General features: G+C 40.3%; 2 protein-coding genes across 3 annotated transcripts in view; one reads left to right on the top strand and one right to left on the bottom strand.

Annotated features, from left to right (window-relative positions):
* Positions 1-2,830: 2,830 nt before the first annotated feature.
* The window catches only part of LOC101746515 (E3 ubiquitin-protein ligase znrf2), a 107,860-nt gene continuing 95,328 nt past the window's right edge, over positions 2,831-15,362 (bottom strand). Inside the window, exons 2-4 of one of the 2 annotated variants that reach the window (XR_009974233.1) lie at positions 5,452-5,547; positions 3,672-4,503; positions 2,831-3,489 (exon numbers count right to left, since the gene is read on the bottom strand). Coding sequence is in view for 1 of the 2 variants with exons in the window: in XM_004924125.5 (XP_004924182.1) it covers positions 3,268-3,325; positions 4,398-4,503; positions 5,452-5,547 (260 nt within the window). In the remaining variant the exon portion in view is untranslated. The remainder of the gene's footprint in view (positions 3,490-3,671; positions 4,504-5,451; positions 5,548-15,362) is intronic. The other variant, XM_004924125.5, reaches the window with a different exon arrangement.
* LOC134199658 (uncharacterized) lies at positions 11,050-14,393 on the top strand. Its single transcript, XM_062671064.1, has 2 exons — positions 11,050-11,579; positions 12,864-14,393. The coding sequence occupies exons 1-2, from the start codon at positions 11,348-11,350 to the stop codon at positions 13,268-13,270; spliced, it is 639 nt and encodes a 212-aa protein (XP_062527048.1). The 5' UTR covers positions 11,050-11,347; the 3' UTR covers positions 13,271-14,393.

The raw sequence follows: 15,362 nt of genomic DNA on the forward strand, positions 1-15,362 counted from the left end.
TTTGTGTTTTATTTATTTGCGTAACCCTCCCCGCGGGCCGGAGCGTCCTTCCTCCCTCCGTCCTACTACGACCTAACACTGTCAGTGTGCTTAGTACGAGTTTGTTAACGTTCTGGATAGCGTAAAAGTTAACCCAATTTTGTATGCAGTTGGAACAACGCCTCTAGCGGCAAACGATCCCATTCCATACAAATATGAGCTAACTTTTACGCTATCGAAAACGTTAAAAAACTCGCACTAAGCACACTGAACATGATGACGTGACACTCATCGTTGTGACGTCACGATTAACACGTAATGACCACGAGTGGTCACCGACTACGTCTAATCCCCAGCATCAAGTACATCACAAGCTTAAGTTATCATTAATCATGTACGGCTGCGGGAGAATTAGATAAAATTAAAATCACAAGCTTAAGTTATCATTGTACGGCTGAGCGCGCGCGCGGTGATCCAACAAACTTGTGTCGCTCAGACCTTGTAGTCCAGGATAAAACAATAATTCATTTGGGTTTCCTTTTTGTGTGTACGTCCTGCCAGTATCCTGGAGAAGCTATTCTGGTTGCACCGGGCTGGTGGAACTAGCTCATGGAGTTTAACCTAAGACTGGAAATACCAATTTTACACGGGCAGATTTCGGGACCGACCACCCACCTTGAGATATAAGTTGCGCCACCCACCTTGATATAAGTTGCGCCACCCACCTTGAGATATAAGTTCTAAGGTCTCAGTATAGTTACAACGGCTGCCCCGTCCTTCAAACCGAAATGCATTACTGCTTCACGGCAGAAATAGGCGGGGTGGTGGTAACTACCCATGCGGACCCACAAGAGGTCCTACCACCAGTAAAATTGCTGTTTGAGTGACCTCGAGCCCTCTGATAAAGCTCATTGTGAGCGACCGCGTCTCAGTGGCATTTGTCATCACTGGCGACACACTGATCGAAGACTTTCGTCTTGAGACACTGTGACATTTGTGATGTGAAGATTCTACGTAGCTTTCTAAACGCTAGCCATCTGAGTTGGATTTTTTTTATTGGCCTTGTAGACAGGCGAACATACGGCCCACCTGCTGGTGAGTGGTTACCGTCGCCCATGGACTTCAGCAATGCCAGGGGAAAAGCCAAGCCACCATTAAGTACTCTCCATAAGCCTCGTTTGAAGAAGGACATGTCATGGCGCTCGGGAAACACCGTAGAGGGGAGCTCATTCTAAAACCGGATGATGCGTTGCAAAAAGATCTCTGGAAATGCACTGTGAATGAACGCAGTGATTCTAGATAATATGGATTGTTATCATACAAACACTTCGATGTACCGGCAATCAGTTTGACATCGTTGGAGAGACTGCATCATGGTCCAGATCTCAATCGAATCAAAGGCTTTCTCGTAGTTCACAAATGCTAAGCATAGCGGCAGGTTATATTCCTCGGATTTTTGTAAAACCTGCCGCAGCGTATGAACGCTGTCTATGATACCAGTGGCTGGAAATCATCAAACCTGCGCGCGAGACGGTTCGTAATAAGGGGACATCCATTAATTAACGTGAGACATTTTCGAAAAAATTTCGCCCCCTCCCTTCGTGCGATTTCGTAAGATTTTTCTCAACTACGTCCTCTTTCCCCTAATCGCACACAATTCTCCAAAATTTATGGTTTTAACTGTAAACATTAGATTATTAAGAAAAAAAGACCAAAACATAATTTATTCTATTACTTTTATTGAAGAATAGCAAAGACCAGTATTTGTGAATATTACCGTAATTTAAAATCACAATTATAAAATTAAATAATAAATATTAAACAAAAGTTTTGAAAAGATTTATTCTTATTCAGCTCATGGAGTACATCCAAGTGATTTTCAATAAAATCTTCTGTTCCTTAAACTTCGCTCTAAAATTAGCCGCTCCCAGCAGTTATCGCTTGCGCACAGAAGCTCATGTCGTCGTGTGACAAACCGCGAGGGTCACAATTTGCGCGTTTGCACAGTACGTGCATGATGTGCGGCATGTCGAATTTCTGCGACTTTTTGCGAATTACTCACGTAATATTTGTTATTTAAGAACCGCCCCTTCCCTCCTAAGTAAGTTTTGGAAAGATTTAACTTGATCCCCCTCCCCACCATTACTCATTCATTAATAGTGGTAGGACCTCTTGTGAGTCCGCACAGGCAAGCACCACCACCCTACCTATTTCTGCCGTGAAACACTAATGTGTTTTGGGGAGAAGGGTGGGGCAACCGTTGTAATTATACTGAGACCTTAGAACTCATATTCATATCTAAAGGTGAGTGGCGGCATTTACATTGAAAATGTTTATGGGCTCCGGTAACCCCTTAACACCAAGTAAGTCGTGAGCTCGTCCACTCACCAATGCAATAAAAATAAAACAAAAAAAACCCTAGAACATCTCACGTAATTAATGGTCGTCCTATAACACTCGAGACCACATTATAGACACGATTCAGGAATGAGATGGGTCTGAGAAGAACAAACAGTACCACCACACTTCTGGCCCATGTCAGAGGGGCACATTCTCATCGAGTATGACGGAATTAAACAAATTCTCAAGGGCCTTAAGGGACAGATTTTACTTAATTAATTTTACTTGATATTCTAGAATGTACACGTCCATATTTTTCATAGTCCAAGGTAAATAAACGTGAACAGCACTACAATCAGAGTAACAACAGAGGTACAACACACGAGCGGCCGCGACCGACGTATTGTCGTCTGCTCACCGCACGGAGAACATTCGGGAACGAATTCAATTGTAGTACGGTTGCATATTCTCCGAGCCACGTTCGTAAGGGTACGAAATAAAACAATCGTTGTAAAATTTAGAAACAAATAAAGTTTTATTTATGAAGATGAAAAAGATGAAATCATACAATATATAAACGATAAGCTTACAGGCAGAGATATGTAAACCGAAGCGGGTCGTTTCGCGCGACCCGGTGACGTCACTACCACACGCACGGCACGGAGTGCACGAGTTACTCAACTAAAACGACAATATTACTAAATTATAAATAATCCACCGAGAATTTCCCAACTTTTTTTTTCATTTTTTTTAATATTAATTTTTGTTTCCTATAATTGTCTTTGTTAATAATTTTTATTATTATCATTATTATTAATATTATTTTGTTATTGTTTAAATTCATTAAATGGTAAACGTCTCACTAGCATAAGTTTTCTTTTGTTTTTTTTATTAATATTTACAATGCCCTCTGGCGTCACAGTCTGTTTGAGCGCACTAGACGGCGCACTAGTCGCCGGGGTGCTCCGGACACGACCTGTTCACTTCGAACCATTGATCTATGCACCTGGAATCAAGAGAGAACGACATATTACTGGTGGTAGGACCTCTTGTGAGTCCGCGCGGGTGGGTACCACCACCCTGCCTATTTCTGCCGTGAAGCAGTAATGCGTTTCGGTTTGAAGGGTGGGGCAGCCGTTGTAACTATACTTGAGACCTTAGAACTTATATCTCAAGGTGGGTGGCGCATTTACGTTGTGGATGTCTATGGGCTCCAGTAACCACTTAACACCAAGTGGGCTGTGAGCTCGTCCACCCATCTAAGCAATAAAAAAAAAAATTACTAATCGAAACGAGTTGCTTCCTTAACGCCATTAGCCTGACTCAGCGTGAGGACGACAGTCTACACACACTGTGGAAGTGTCAAGAACTATATACCTACACGGCTAGTAAAAAAACTATCATACCTCTAAGTTATTTAATCAAAATAACAGCTCAAATTTTAATATTGGTGCCGCGAAGCAGTTATGCGTTTCGGTTTGAAGCCGTTGTACTGTTAAAACTGATATTCTAAGAACTCATGTCTTAAAGTGGGTGGCGGAATTTACCTTGCTATTGTCTTAAGCTTAAGCACTAACATCAAGTGGACGATAAGCTAATCCAACTGTATAAGCAATAAAAAGGATCTTGTCCTTTTTTCATTTTACATTTTCAATTATTGATAATTTTGTATGGGTACAGGGGACTGAATCAAATAAGCACAATAAATTGAATAGTTTTTAGATACACGGGTTAGTACCACCGTCTTGTCTACTTCTGCCCCGAAGTAATCCCACGTTCCGATCTTAGCGGCGAAATTGCTACACAATTGAGACTGCCACCTGTAGAGCTGCTTTTGAACAGTGTGCTTAGTGCGAGTTTTTTAACGTTCTCGATAGCGTAAAAGTTAACTCAAATTTGTATGGAGTTGGAACAGCGCCCCTACGTTTGCCGCTAGTATACAGAATGTTTGATTACTAGTGAATTAATCGACGTGGTTCACATGCATCAGCATTATCTGAGCTACCACGAAGTTACTTCTACATCAATTCCTTTCATACATTCAAATTTAAATTGAGTTTTAACAATAGGAAACGTACCCTTTATGATAGATGCAGAGGCACGGCAGACGGGCGATAGTGTCGCCCGCGGACAGCTCCTCGAGGCATATTACACATTCGCCTTTCGAGTCGCTCAGAACATCCTCTGAAAACATAAAACACATTACTTATAATATATGACTTGTTATATTTGTTTTCTGCTATTTCCGTGAGGCATAGCGAACGTGGGTAGTCAAAAAACGAGTGTGCTAATTACCGAATCAATTTTTTAGCAGAGCGGCACAATCAAAATTTTTGTCTAAAAAAAGAAACAATTTATAAGAATGTTTGAACAATTCGCATTGTTATAATATATATGCAAGTCTATTGGGTAATTAAAAAAAAACTATAATATATGCAGTAAATAATGTTATTATTCAATTTAAAATTTCAATCCACCAATGATTACTACCACAATCATAATATTCCAAACGTCGGAAATTATAACCTAAATAAATAGACGCCAGAGAAATAAACGCAAATAATAGATTATAAATAAATAGTCTTCATTCGCCATTTTGACAGAGGTTTCCGGGTCTCCCACTCACTCCCATCACTAACACATGTGTACAAATCCAAGAGTCAAGGCGGAGACCACGCTGCAAGACTGAATCATAGCGTTCGGGCAAGTCTAAGAAAAGCTGATTTGTCTTCGATCCCAAACTTTAATAAGTGAAAATTGAGACCATAAAATCTGAACTAACACGTAGCCAGAAACTAGGAAAAGTTCCAATCGAGAGAAGCTGGACTCCCGTGCACCGCGGATCATTCAGGAATATATATTAATACCCCTCTGCCCCTGAAATTGCTGAAGTCCATGGGCGACGGTAACCACTCACCATCAGGTGGGCCGTATGCTCGTCTGCCTACACGGGCAATAAAAAAAAACTTATGGCACCAGTAATAATTGTGGCCCAAACGTCTGAAATACACGAAGTCAACGTCAGTCTCCACAAGACCTGAATAATAAACGACACCAGATCCAATGCTCGAATATACATTTAGGGGCTTACTGCGTTAAAGCTGTCGTATATCGTATGTAAATAAAACTCACCATTATAAGATAGACGTGGCCTCGTCAGGCACATTACGAGATGGCACTCTATGTCGTCCGGTAAAACGAACTTGCTGCACACCGGACATTTTATACCTGGAATAAAGACAAAACAAGCTTAGTACTGGCATGAGACCGCCGTCCTGACTGTTTCTGTAACTGAACCATCATACTTTCAGGTACGAAGGTTAGTCTTTATTTAGACTTTTTTTTTGCCTACCTATGCTGATGATAGCCTTGAGAAGCTATTTCAGCTTCGCCCTAACGTGTAGGTGAGCTCACGGGCTCAAACCGGAGTATTGCTAACACTGGCCCTAGCAAGAGCAGTGCTTCGCAGAATCTACCGCCGGATCGGAAACGCGACCCACTGAGAAGATCCGGCGAGAAACTCACTGGGCTGTGTCTGTGGATTAATTCTCTCGTCGAGCCCTTCGTCGCAAGCGACGGGTTCGACGAGGACGATGACCGGTGCTTGTGGTACCTAAAAGCACCTTAGACTATGACCTCATGCTTGACAAAGGCGATGGCATTTACGGTTTCAAGTATAGTTACAACGGCTGCCCCACCCTTCAAAACGAAACGCATTACTGCTTTACGGCAGAAATAGGCTGGGCGGTGGTACCTACCCGCGCGGACTCACAAGAGGTCCTATCACCAGTACAAGATCGATACTACAGAATCACAATAATACCAGTAGATCCTGAGGGAGTTTAACAAACAAAAGCACACATCAGTTGCGAGACAAGGAACCGTTCCATGTCGGTCTTGTGTATGTAAATTTATACAACAAAGTTTCCGGGTTTCGTGGCGTGAACATCCCGCGAACAGATGCGCCACATCTCGATGTTATAATTTTCGCTCGAATTTATTTTTTTCTTCAAACATTATCCCAAGAAAGATGCGCAGTATATTTTTCTGTAACGTCTTGCACCACACATCGACACGTAAACGTCAACAACTGACGCTTCCACATCACCTGCGCTGAAGTCAGTAATGAAGCGTTACTTTGAGTGTCCGATGTAAAAAACGAATACGTGTGCTAGTCAAGGTCGCGCCCGCGTCGCTTCTGTTAATATTTAAAAGTGCAAAAAAAAACATAACTTCTTAGTGCATATCATGAAAAGAGGTATGAGGTTTTCTCGTTAACTTTTATGTTACCAACTAGCTGACCCGGCAGACTTGGTAGTAACTCAATCGATAAAGAAAATACCTAAGCTTTTGTATAAAATAAATTTAAAACAAACGAATAGAATCCGTCCGACGGGGGACACGTCAAGGGAAAAACAAAATTGTTATATTTATTTAATTCCGAGCATTTTCATATTTATCTACCTTCTAAACATTCTGTGGACTTCCACAAATAATTCAAGACCAAAATTAGCTAAATAGGTCCAGCCGTTCTCGAGTTTTAGCGAGACTATCGAACAGCAATTCATTTTTACATAAATAGAAAAACTAATAAACAACGCAATTCTACTAGGACTTCTTATAGAACGAACAAAGCGGCAGACCTTAAGAAACATACATTCTCATGCATACAGATCAACGTAAACACGAATAAATCACTTTTATAAATTACGATTCGCGATTCCACGCGAGTTTTTGGAATAAATTACATGAATGTGCTTGAAATGGAAGCTCATCTTACATTGGTTACTCGGCCTTGCTTGTGAAAGTTTTTTATTGTTACCCATATCTCTGGCTACCGCCCCGGCATCAGTGCAACAAGATCAAACAAACACAATCGTACTTTCTAAGTCTGATCCAGAAAGATCAACACCAAAATTACATCAAAATTAGCGGAGTATTTTCTTCTAAGCGATCGTACAGTCTAGCAAATGGGTAATCAGAGCTGTATCTGCACTCCTCACTGCCGTCCAATCTATTACTGCCACAACTACGCTCGTAATGATGAATTGTGGCATTATTTTCAGTCAAGAAAATCCTGTTTTAAAAGATCAAGCTTCAAATACAACTGCAGCTTTAACAATAATTAAGCATTCTTGTTGTTTTATTGACATTATTATACTTGTTTAGACCAGTTTCATGATGTTTTTAAAACGTTCTATCTGGTAGGTTTAAATGGAAGAAACATCACTAAACTATAGATGCAGAGTCGAATCTCTACCTATCCCAGAATTAACCCACAGCACGGTCACATGACTAACCCAGCCTAGTGTACCGACCACGGATTCTTCGTAAGCTGATTTTCCAAATATCAAATCAAAGTTATTTATTGTTTAAAAACTAAACATTAACAATTAAAAAACTTAATGCATCCAGTTCACACTCTACAAAGGGAACCAATTTTTGGAGTTTACTCCTTAAGAATCGATTTACATATATAGGCCCGGGGTATGAAAATTATGGGGACCAAAATCGTACTAGCATGTCACACGAAATGCGTTATGCGCCTGATTGGCTCCTGATTGCGTGATGCGTGCGCGCGCCAATCAGGAGCCAACGCGCGGCCGCGTTATCGCAGGTGACGCCGGGCTGCTGCGCCGGCAGTCCGCCACAAAGCCTCGTACTGATCGCGCGTTTCTCTCATTATTGTATTTTCATATATTTGTTAGTCGTTTGTTTTGTGTCTCGTTAATTTGTTAATAATCTGTAGTGTATCGTGTTGTCGTAATATAGAACTATTTCTCGTATTGTTTCGTTTAATTTTTGGAGTTTACTCCTTTAGAATCGATTTACATATATAGGCCCGGGGTATGAAAATTATGGGGACCAAAATCGTACTAGCATGTCACACGAAATGCGTTATGCGCCTGATTGGCTCCTGATTGCGTGATGCGTGCGCGCGCCAATCAGGAGCCAACGCGCGGCCGCGTTATCGCAGGTGACGCCGGGCTGCTGCGCCGGCAGTCCGCCACAAAGCCTCGTACTGATCGCGCGTTTCTCTCATTATTGTATTTTCATATATTTGTTAGTCGTTTGTTTTGTGTCTCGTTAATTTGTTAATAATCTGTAGTGTATCGTGTTGTCGTAATATAGAACTATTTCTCGTATTGTTTCGTTTAATTTTTTATATCCAGTAAACTCCAGTCGTGCGTCGGAGCGGACACACACACTTTTTTTATATCCAGTAAACTCCAGTCGTGCGTCGGAGCGGACACACACACTTTTTTTTTTTTTTTCTTTACAATCGGGTTAATTAGACTTTATTTAATGGTAACTGTTACTTAAATAAGGATTAAAAAATCATGTTTAGGCCCAACCGACTCAAAATTGAACAAATTGAAGGAACATAATAGCCATAAGATGAAATGTGTATGTGTGTCTGCTATAAAACCGAATATTCCTTACTCTGTGAAAGTGTTGCACTACACAATGAGTTCTGTATCAACAAATCTGCGCTAGCAATCGCACACCCAAATGTCTTTGAAACAACTTAATTTACATTCGAATAAGCGTACCAAGCATGGGCTTTATAAAGACCTCTCCGTTTTATAAGGATAGCAAATGATCATTAGACTACGCCAAAATCAAAGAAGGGTTCAATTTATCAGTGTACTTACGTATTTGAGTATATTTACTCAACTTTCCTACATAAATCCGATCGGTTTATCGGGATTTTGACGAATAAAATGTAATTTTTTTTTTTATTGCTTTGATGATTGGACGAGCTCACAGCCCACCTGGTGTTAAGTAGTTACTGGAGCCCATAGACATTTACAACGTAAATGCGCCACGCACCTTGAGATATAAGTTCTAAGGTCTCAGTATAGATACAACGGCTGCCCAGCCCTTCAAACCGAAACGCATTACTGCTTCACGGCTGAAAATAGGCAGGGAGGTGGTACCTACCCGTGCGGACTCACAAGAGGTTCTACCACCAGTAACTACATCAAAATTATTCACAAACGAGTGAACCTAACAAACATATAATAATATATGACCAAAGGTTGATCTACTGTTGACATGCAATTACCTTTGACGTACGCTTTGAAGTAATCAATAACATAAGTCGGGCGTCGATCGATGTGGTGTGATGGTATTCGTTTCAATGGTGGTTAACTGTTTGATAAGCGGTAATAGGAGCCTATGAAAAACATAACTTCAAAGTCTAATTGAACATGCAATTTCGAAAAGGGCACATGTCGCATATTTTGTCAAATACGATTTTTCATATATACATGTCGTTTTGAGGCTTACCTACACCCATTTTATAATAATTCCAGTAATTTTCAATTGCTAATTAACACTAAAATGTATCTCAAAAGTTAATATTCTAAATTTTATACTGCTTTAGTAAATTATCAGTTTTTTTCATTTCCTGAACAATTTACATTTTCAGAGATGTGCCCTTTTTGAAATTGCGTATTCAATTTATTTCGATTTCATCTCAGTTGATGGATTTGATTTATGGTCAAGACAACGTAGACGAAAACAGTTGACTTTAGCTGCTAGTACATAATGGATACGGTAGGCCATACTTTATTTTCCTTCCGTACCTACTTTTCTGCCGTGAAGCAGTAATGCGTTTCGGTTTGAAGGACAGAGCAGCCGTTGTAACTATACTGAGACCTTAGAACTTATATCTCAAGGTGGGCGGCGCATTTACGTTGTAGATGTCTATGGGCTCCAGTAACCACTTAACACCAGGTGGGTTGTGAGCTCGTACACCTATTTAAGCAATAAAAAATAAAAAAATAATTTCTCATAATTCCTAACTTAAGTGGTAGGGAAGCCCTTTCTTTCACGCTGTAGTCATGTATTTGGGTTTACGGGTGGGACAGTCGCAATAGGAACTTTAGTCTCAATATGGACATTTCTAGTTAGGTTGTGTGATTTACGTGATCTACCTGTCTACCGTCTCCAATCACCGCTAAACGAGGATGTGCCCTGAGCTACTCCGATCCACTAACGTTAATAAAAAAAATCTGAATTAGCGATAAAACAACTCATTGCATTTTTATTGTCAAATTTATTTGTTTTTGCAGTGTTTGTATGAAATGTATTACAATATGGATAATTTCCAAAACGTGAACACACTTCATAAGTACACAACATGTATTTTTATGACTTGAGCAATAAAAACTAGTTTTATGTTTAATTCGCTGCCTACAAAGACGTTTCTTTGGAAAAAAAACCACAAATATATTAAAATACAGCGCACAGGAGTTGTAAAGAAAAAAAGAAGGTAAAACTTGTTTATTTTTCGTACTGGTGGTAGGACCTCTTGTGAGTCCGCCCGGGTAGGTACCACCACCCTGCCTATTTCTGCTGTGAAGCAGTAATGCGTTGCGGTTTGAAGGGTGGGGCAGAGGTTGTAACTATACTTGAGACTTTAGAACTTATATCTCAAGGTGGGTGGCGCATTTCCGTTGTAGATGTCTATGGGTTCCAGTAACCACTTAACACCAGGTGGGCGGTGAGCTCGTCCACCCATCTAAACAAAACAAAAACTTGTGGCACTCGGGAACTGCCGCGGTAAGCTATTGCATAGCATTTTTATCAACTTATGCAATTATAATTAGACAATGATAATTTAATATTAAAACAATAATAAAACAAGACCACGCTATATTAAACATTAATAAAAGCAAAACATTGACTGTCCCCTTCACACTCATAAGCTAATCCGCGCGAGAGAGAGATGGGCAGACTTTTCATGATGCGCATGCAGTGTGACGTCACGCCACGCGCTTATTCACAAACACTACACAAGCACAACGTGTGAATGTGCTGAACGCGAGCTACATAGTAGGCGTAGTGGGGGTGTCAGATTATTTTCGTTACGGAATTCGGCGGATTCAGTCGCCGCGCTCAAAGCCCGCGATAAAATCTATGCAATAGCTTAAAAATGTCATTTCTGTTAATGAAAAGATTCAAGTGAAAGTGTAGTTTGCGTTTATGAGTATGAAATCGTTTTAGTTATTTTCAGGTAATGAAACCAATATTCTTGACAATAATAATGTTGCCGTCAATCTCTGCGTTAGTAGACTGCAGGACCGCATGCAGGACTTGTCGGGAGGCCAAAGAGCATCAAAACCTGTTAGAAGTTCACTGCGCCATGTGCCAGGAGTGCAAAGACAGGAGACGGGAGCGACTTGAACAGAAAAACCAAAGCCCCGCCGTTCCGAGGTCTCACGATGCGCCAATCATTACTCTGATGCCTTGTGAGTAATTTTAGACCTTTTTTTTTACTGTCCCCACCAAGCAGAGCCAAGCCGCTGCCTACCGAATTTTGAATACTTTGAATGTTTATGACAAAGAGTCTCTGCGAAGCATTGCTCTTGCTAGGCTTAGTGTTATCAAAGTTGTCAGGTTTTAGCCCCGTGAGCTCATCTACTTGTCGGGTTACACTGACATAGCCTCTCAAGGCTATCAGTTTAGGTAGCATGAAGGAAAAACAAAAAAAGAAAAACATTGGAAAACTTTTTTGGTTTTCCATTTTATAGCACTTTCAACATCACTAGTCAAAGCCAGATATTATGACCTCTTATTCAATATTTCAATAAGCTAATGATATCATCACGCAGACAGTAAAAGTAGAAGGTTTTCGAGAGCAAAACCCGAAAAAAAACGAGTTTTTTTGTCCAATGCAACACCGCACGCAGACGTGGTTGTAACAGCAGTTTTGTTGCCAGATAGTGACATCACAACTTTTTTTATTTTTATTGCTTAGGTGGTTGGACGAGCTCACAGCCCACCTGGTGTTTAGTGGTTACTGGAGTCCATAGACATCTACAACGTAAATGCGCCACCCATCTTGAGATATAAGTTCTAAGATCTCAGTATAGTTACAACGGCTGCCCCACCCTTCAAACCGAAACGCATTACTGCTTCACGACAGAAATAGGCAGGGTGGTGTTACCTACCCGCGCGGACTCACAAGAGATCCTACCACCAGTAACCACCACTTCTCGCTATCGGTTCGTATTGGGCTAACGTATTCATGGTTCAAGTCTGCCACCACGTGGGTAACCGTCTGTCTATAAACATTAGTCCCTTGCATTCTCAAATACTCAAATGCAATGACTCAACAGCGACCTTCGTATTTCTGGTTTATACTTGAGTAGCTCGGAATGACACTATTCACTCGAGAGGTCTTTTTAACGATCATGACACGTAACGGGCTGCTGTGATTATTATTATTTAAGTAATCGGTTCGTATGATTTGAAAAAAAAACCAATTGAAAGTGTTATGTATAACTGTAATTTTTAACATTAGATTTGATTAACATAACATAGTCCGTTCATTGAGGAGCTAAAGATAGAGTTCAAGATAGTAGAAAGCATTTAAACATCACCCCTACCTAGGTCTAAGCCCCAAAGGCTATATAAAGCATACGATTCACCACCAACCTAAGACATTGCAAGCTCACACTAAAATTTGGTTCCAGAACCGGTCATCCTGTTAATAATATTATTTAATAATATTTCATATTGTAATTTCCCAGATAGCGCATCTGAGTATACCACCACCGCGTGTCCCACCCCCCCGCCGTGCTCTGATTCCGAAGAAGACATTCCGGTAGCCCTCACTGTGACCATGACCACCACAACCACAACGACGACCACTACGACAACGACAACCACCAAAGCACCATGCCCCACCTTCGCTCCCTGCAAGAAAAAGAAACTAAAATCGATAATGCCGTACTACGCCCCCATGATGCCCATGGTCCAGCCTTGCATGTGCATGCCGTACCCTGCGATGTACCCAGGGTGCCCCTGTCCTGGACTCCAGCAGGCGCCTTCATCGCCAGCTACGTTTACGAGGGAACATACTTGGACTATTCCTACGACTTCGAATAAGTTCATTGACGTATTCGTCGGCGTACCAAAAGATGTTTGGAGAGGATGAACACATTTAATTTATGTTATCTGGTACTACTACGAGTATAACTATTAGTAATAAAACATTGCCGCCATTCGCAGCGCTAATATACAATCAAGTAGTAAGGATTCCCCGGTATTTATCATCGATCTAACATTTTAAGACAATTAACAGAGACACATTAGACTACAAGTCTAAATTTTAATTATTATCTGAAGTAAGAGCGGTTCAAATTCAACAATTCAAATAAATATTGCGATAAAACTGTTTCTAGAGCTCCGTAGTCAGGTGACAGATAATGGAACCTTTGGAATTTCCTTAGGTCCGTCAGCGGCGATCATTTAACTCGAAGCTTGTGTACTCGTGTACCTTGAGATATGAAGACTCCTGGTGAAGCTGGAAAGGCCTCCGGGCCACCAGTAATCTTTCAATCATAAAAAAAAAAACAAGAAGATCGCGTTAAATAACCCCATTATAAGACCGCTATGCTATGATTAGTTTTGGCGTAAAAACCAAACAAATAACGGAACAAACAGAGCAAATCATTTACGAATTATTCATCACAATATGTTAATTTTCGGCTTCGTATAGTGATACTTGTATCTTACCAAAACATTAACTTCAACATTAAAACACATCAAATGTTTTACATTCAATGCTCTCAAGCTAGCAAACATACACATACATACTAGTGACAAGAAACGAATATAACTTGGTAACTACACCAACTCGAATCCGATGTCTCAACAAATCTAATTGGCATCAATATATTAATACGTGAAGGAAAAACTTTGTATCCCTTTTTACGAAAATTGCGCGGACGGAGGAATATGAAATTTCCCACACTTATAGAGAATATAGAGAAGGAGTGCACAATGCTAATATTTTTTTTAAAATAATGCATAAAAGATACTTTAAATCAATAAAGAAAACATTACACACACTACCATGTATTTGACACAACATAAATCATAAAAACATACTCTTTGTTTACTGTCAATTGGGAAACTTTTGTTATTGTTTAAAGTCTGTGGTCGAATTGAAAACAGATTAATATTGTTGATCTATAGTGCAGTTTTGGCGAATACTGTGATTATATTATCGAATTATAATACAGATAATTGACAATAGAACCATAATAATGTTTAAACTTATAATTTCAATTAATTATAGTCGAAGTCCTCGAATGGTGGCCACGGATGGGTACAAGGAGCGTGGGACGTCCTCCAACCAGGTGGACTGACGACCTAGTGCGCACGGCGGGAAGTCGTTGGATGCGGAAGGCGGAGGACCGCATTATGTGGAAAGCATTGGGGAAGGCCTATGTCCAGCAGTGGGCAGATAAAGGCTGATGATAATGATGATGATGATAGTCGAATTTCGACTACTGCGGGACCACTAGTGTTATTGAAATCGTCACAGCCGGTATACGAATCGTTAATACAAAAACACAATACAGAATTATGAATGTCTCCGCGGGCCGGCACTACATCCACACGAAGTCGTTATCGGTATTCGAATAGCAAACTGAAGAACGAGAACTGAATTCATAAACGTTATACCTTTTGTTCCGAGTTTATTGTTTATTTATTGTTGCATTTTTAAGCTCGAAAACAGAACGGATTCTCAAATGGTAAGTCTATATGAATTACTTCCTGTTTGTGGAGATCGTTTTAATGCTATCGATTGGGAGAGTTTTCAACTCATCTAATGTTTAGATGTATTGCCCTAAAAGGGTTTGCAATGCCTGTTTATATCTCTATCTCAATGCCTGTTCCCCCGGTTTATATAATTAAAAGTTAAGTCAAATGTAATCACACCTATAAAAAATAATATTACCAACATACTTGACGAACATATCGCTTAAAGCGACCTCTTCCAGACAATCAAATTAATCAGTAATCAATTAGTACGATCGAAAACAACTCTTGTTTTATTTAGTCTAATAATTTAATTAATTTAAATAGATTACCAGCCCATTGTTTTGGGTAATATACTTTTACTGGTGGTAGGACGTCTTGGGAGTCCGCGCGGGTAGGTACCACCACCCTACCTATTTCTGTCGTAAAGTCGCGTTTCGTTTTGAAGGACAAGGCAGCTGTTGTACTGTTAAAAGTGA

Source organism: Bombyx mori, chromosome 11 (assembly GCF_030269925.1).
Source record: "Bombyx mori chromosome 11, ASM3026992v2".
NCBI lineage: Eukaryota > Metazoa > Arthropoda > Insecta > Lepidoptera > Bombycidae > Bombyx > Bombyx mori.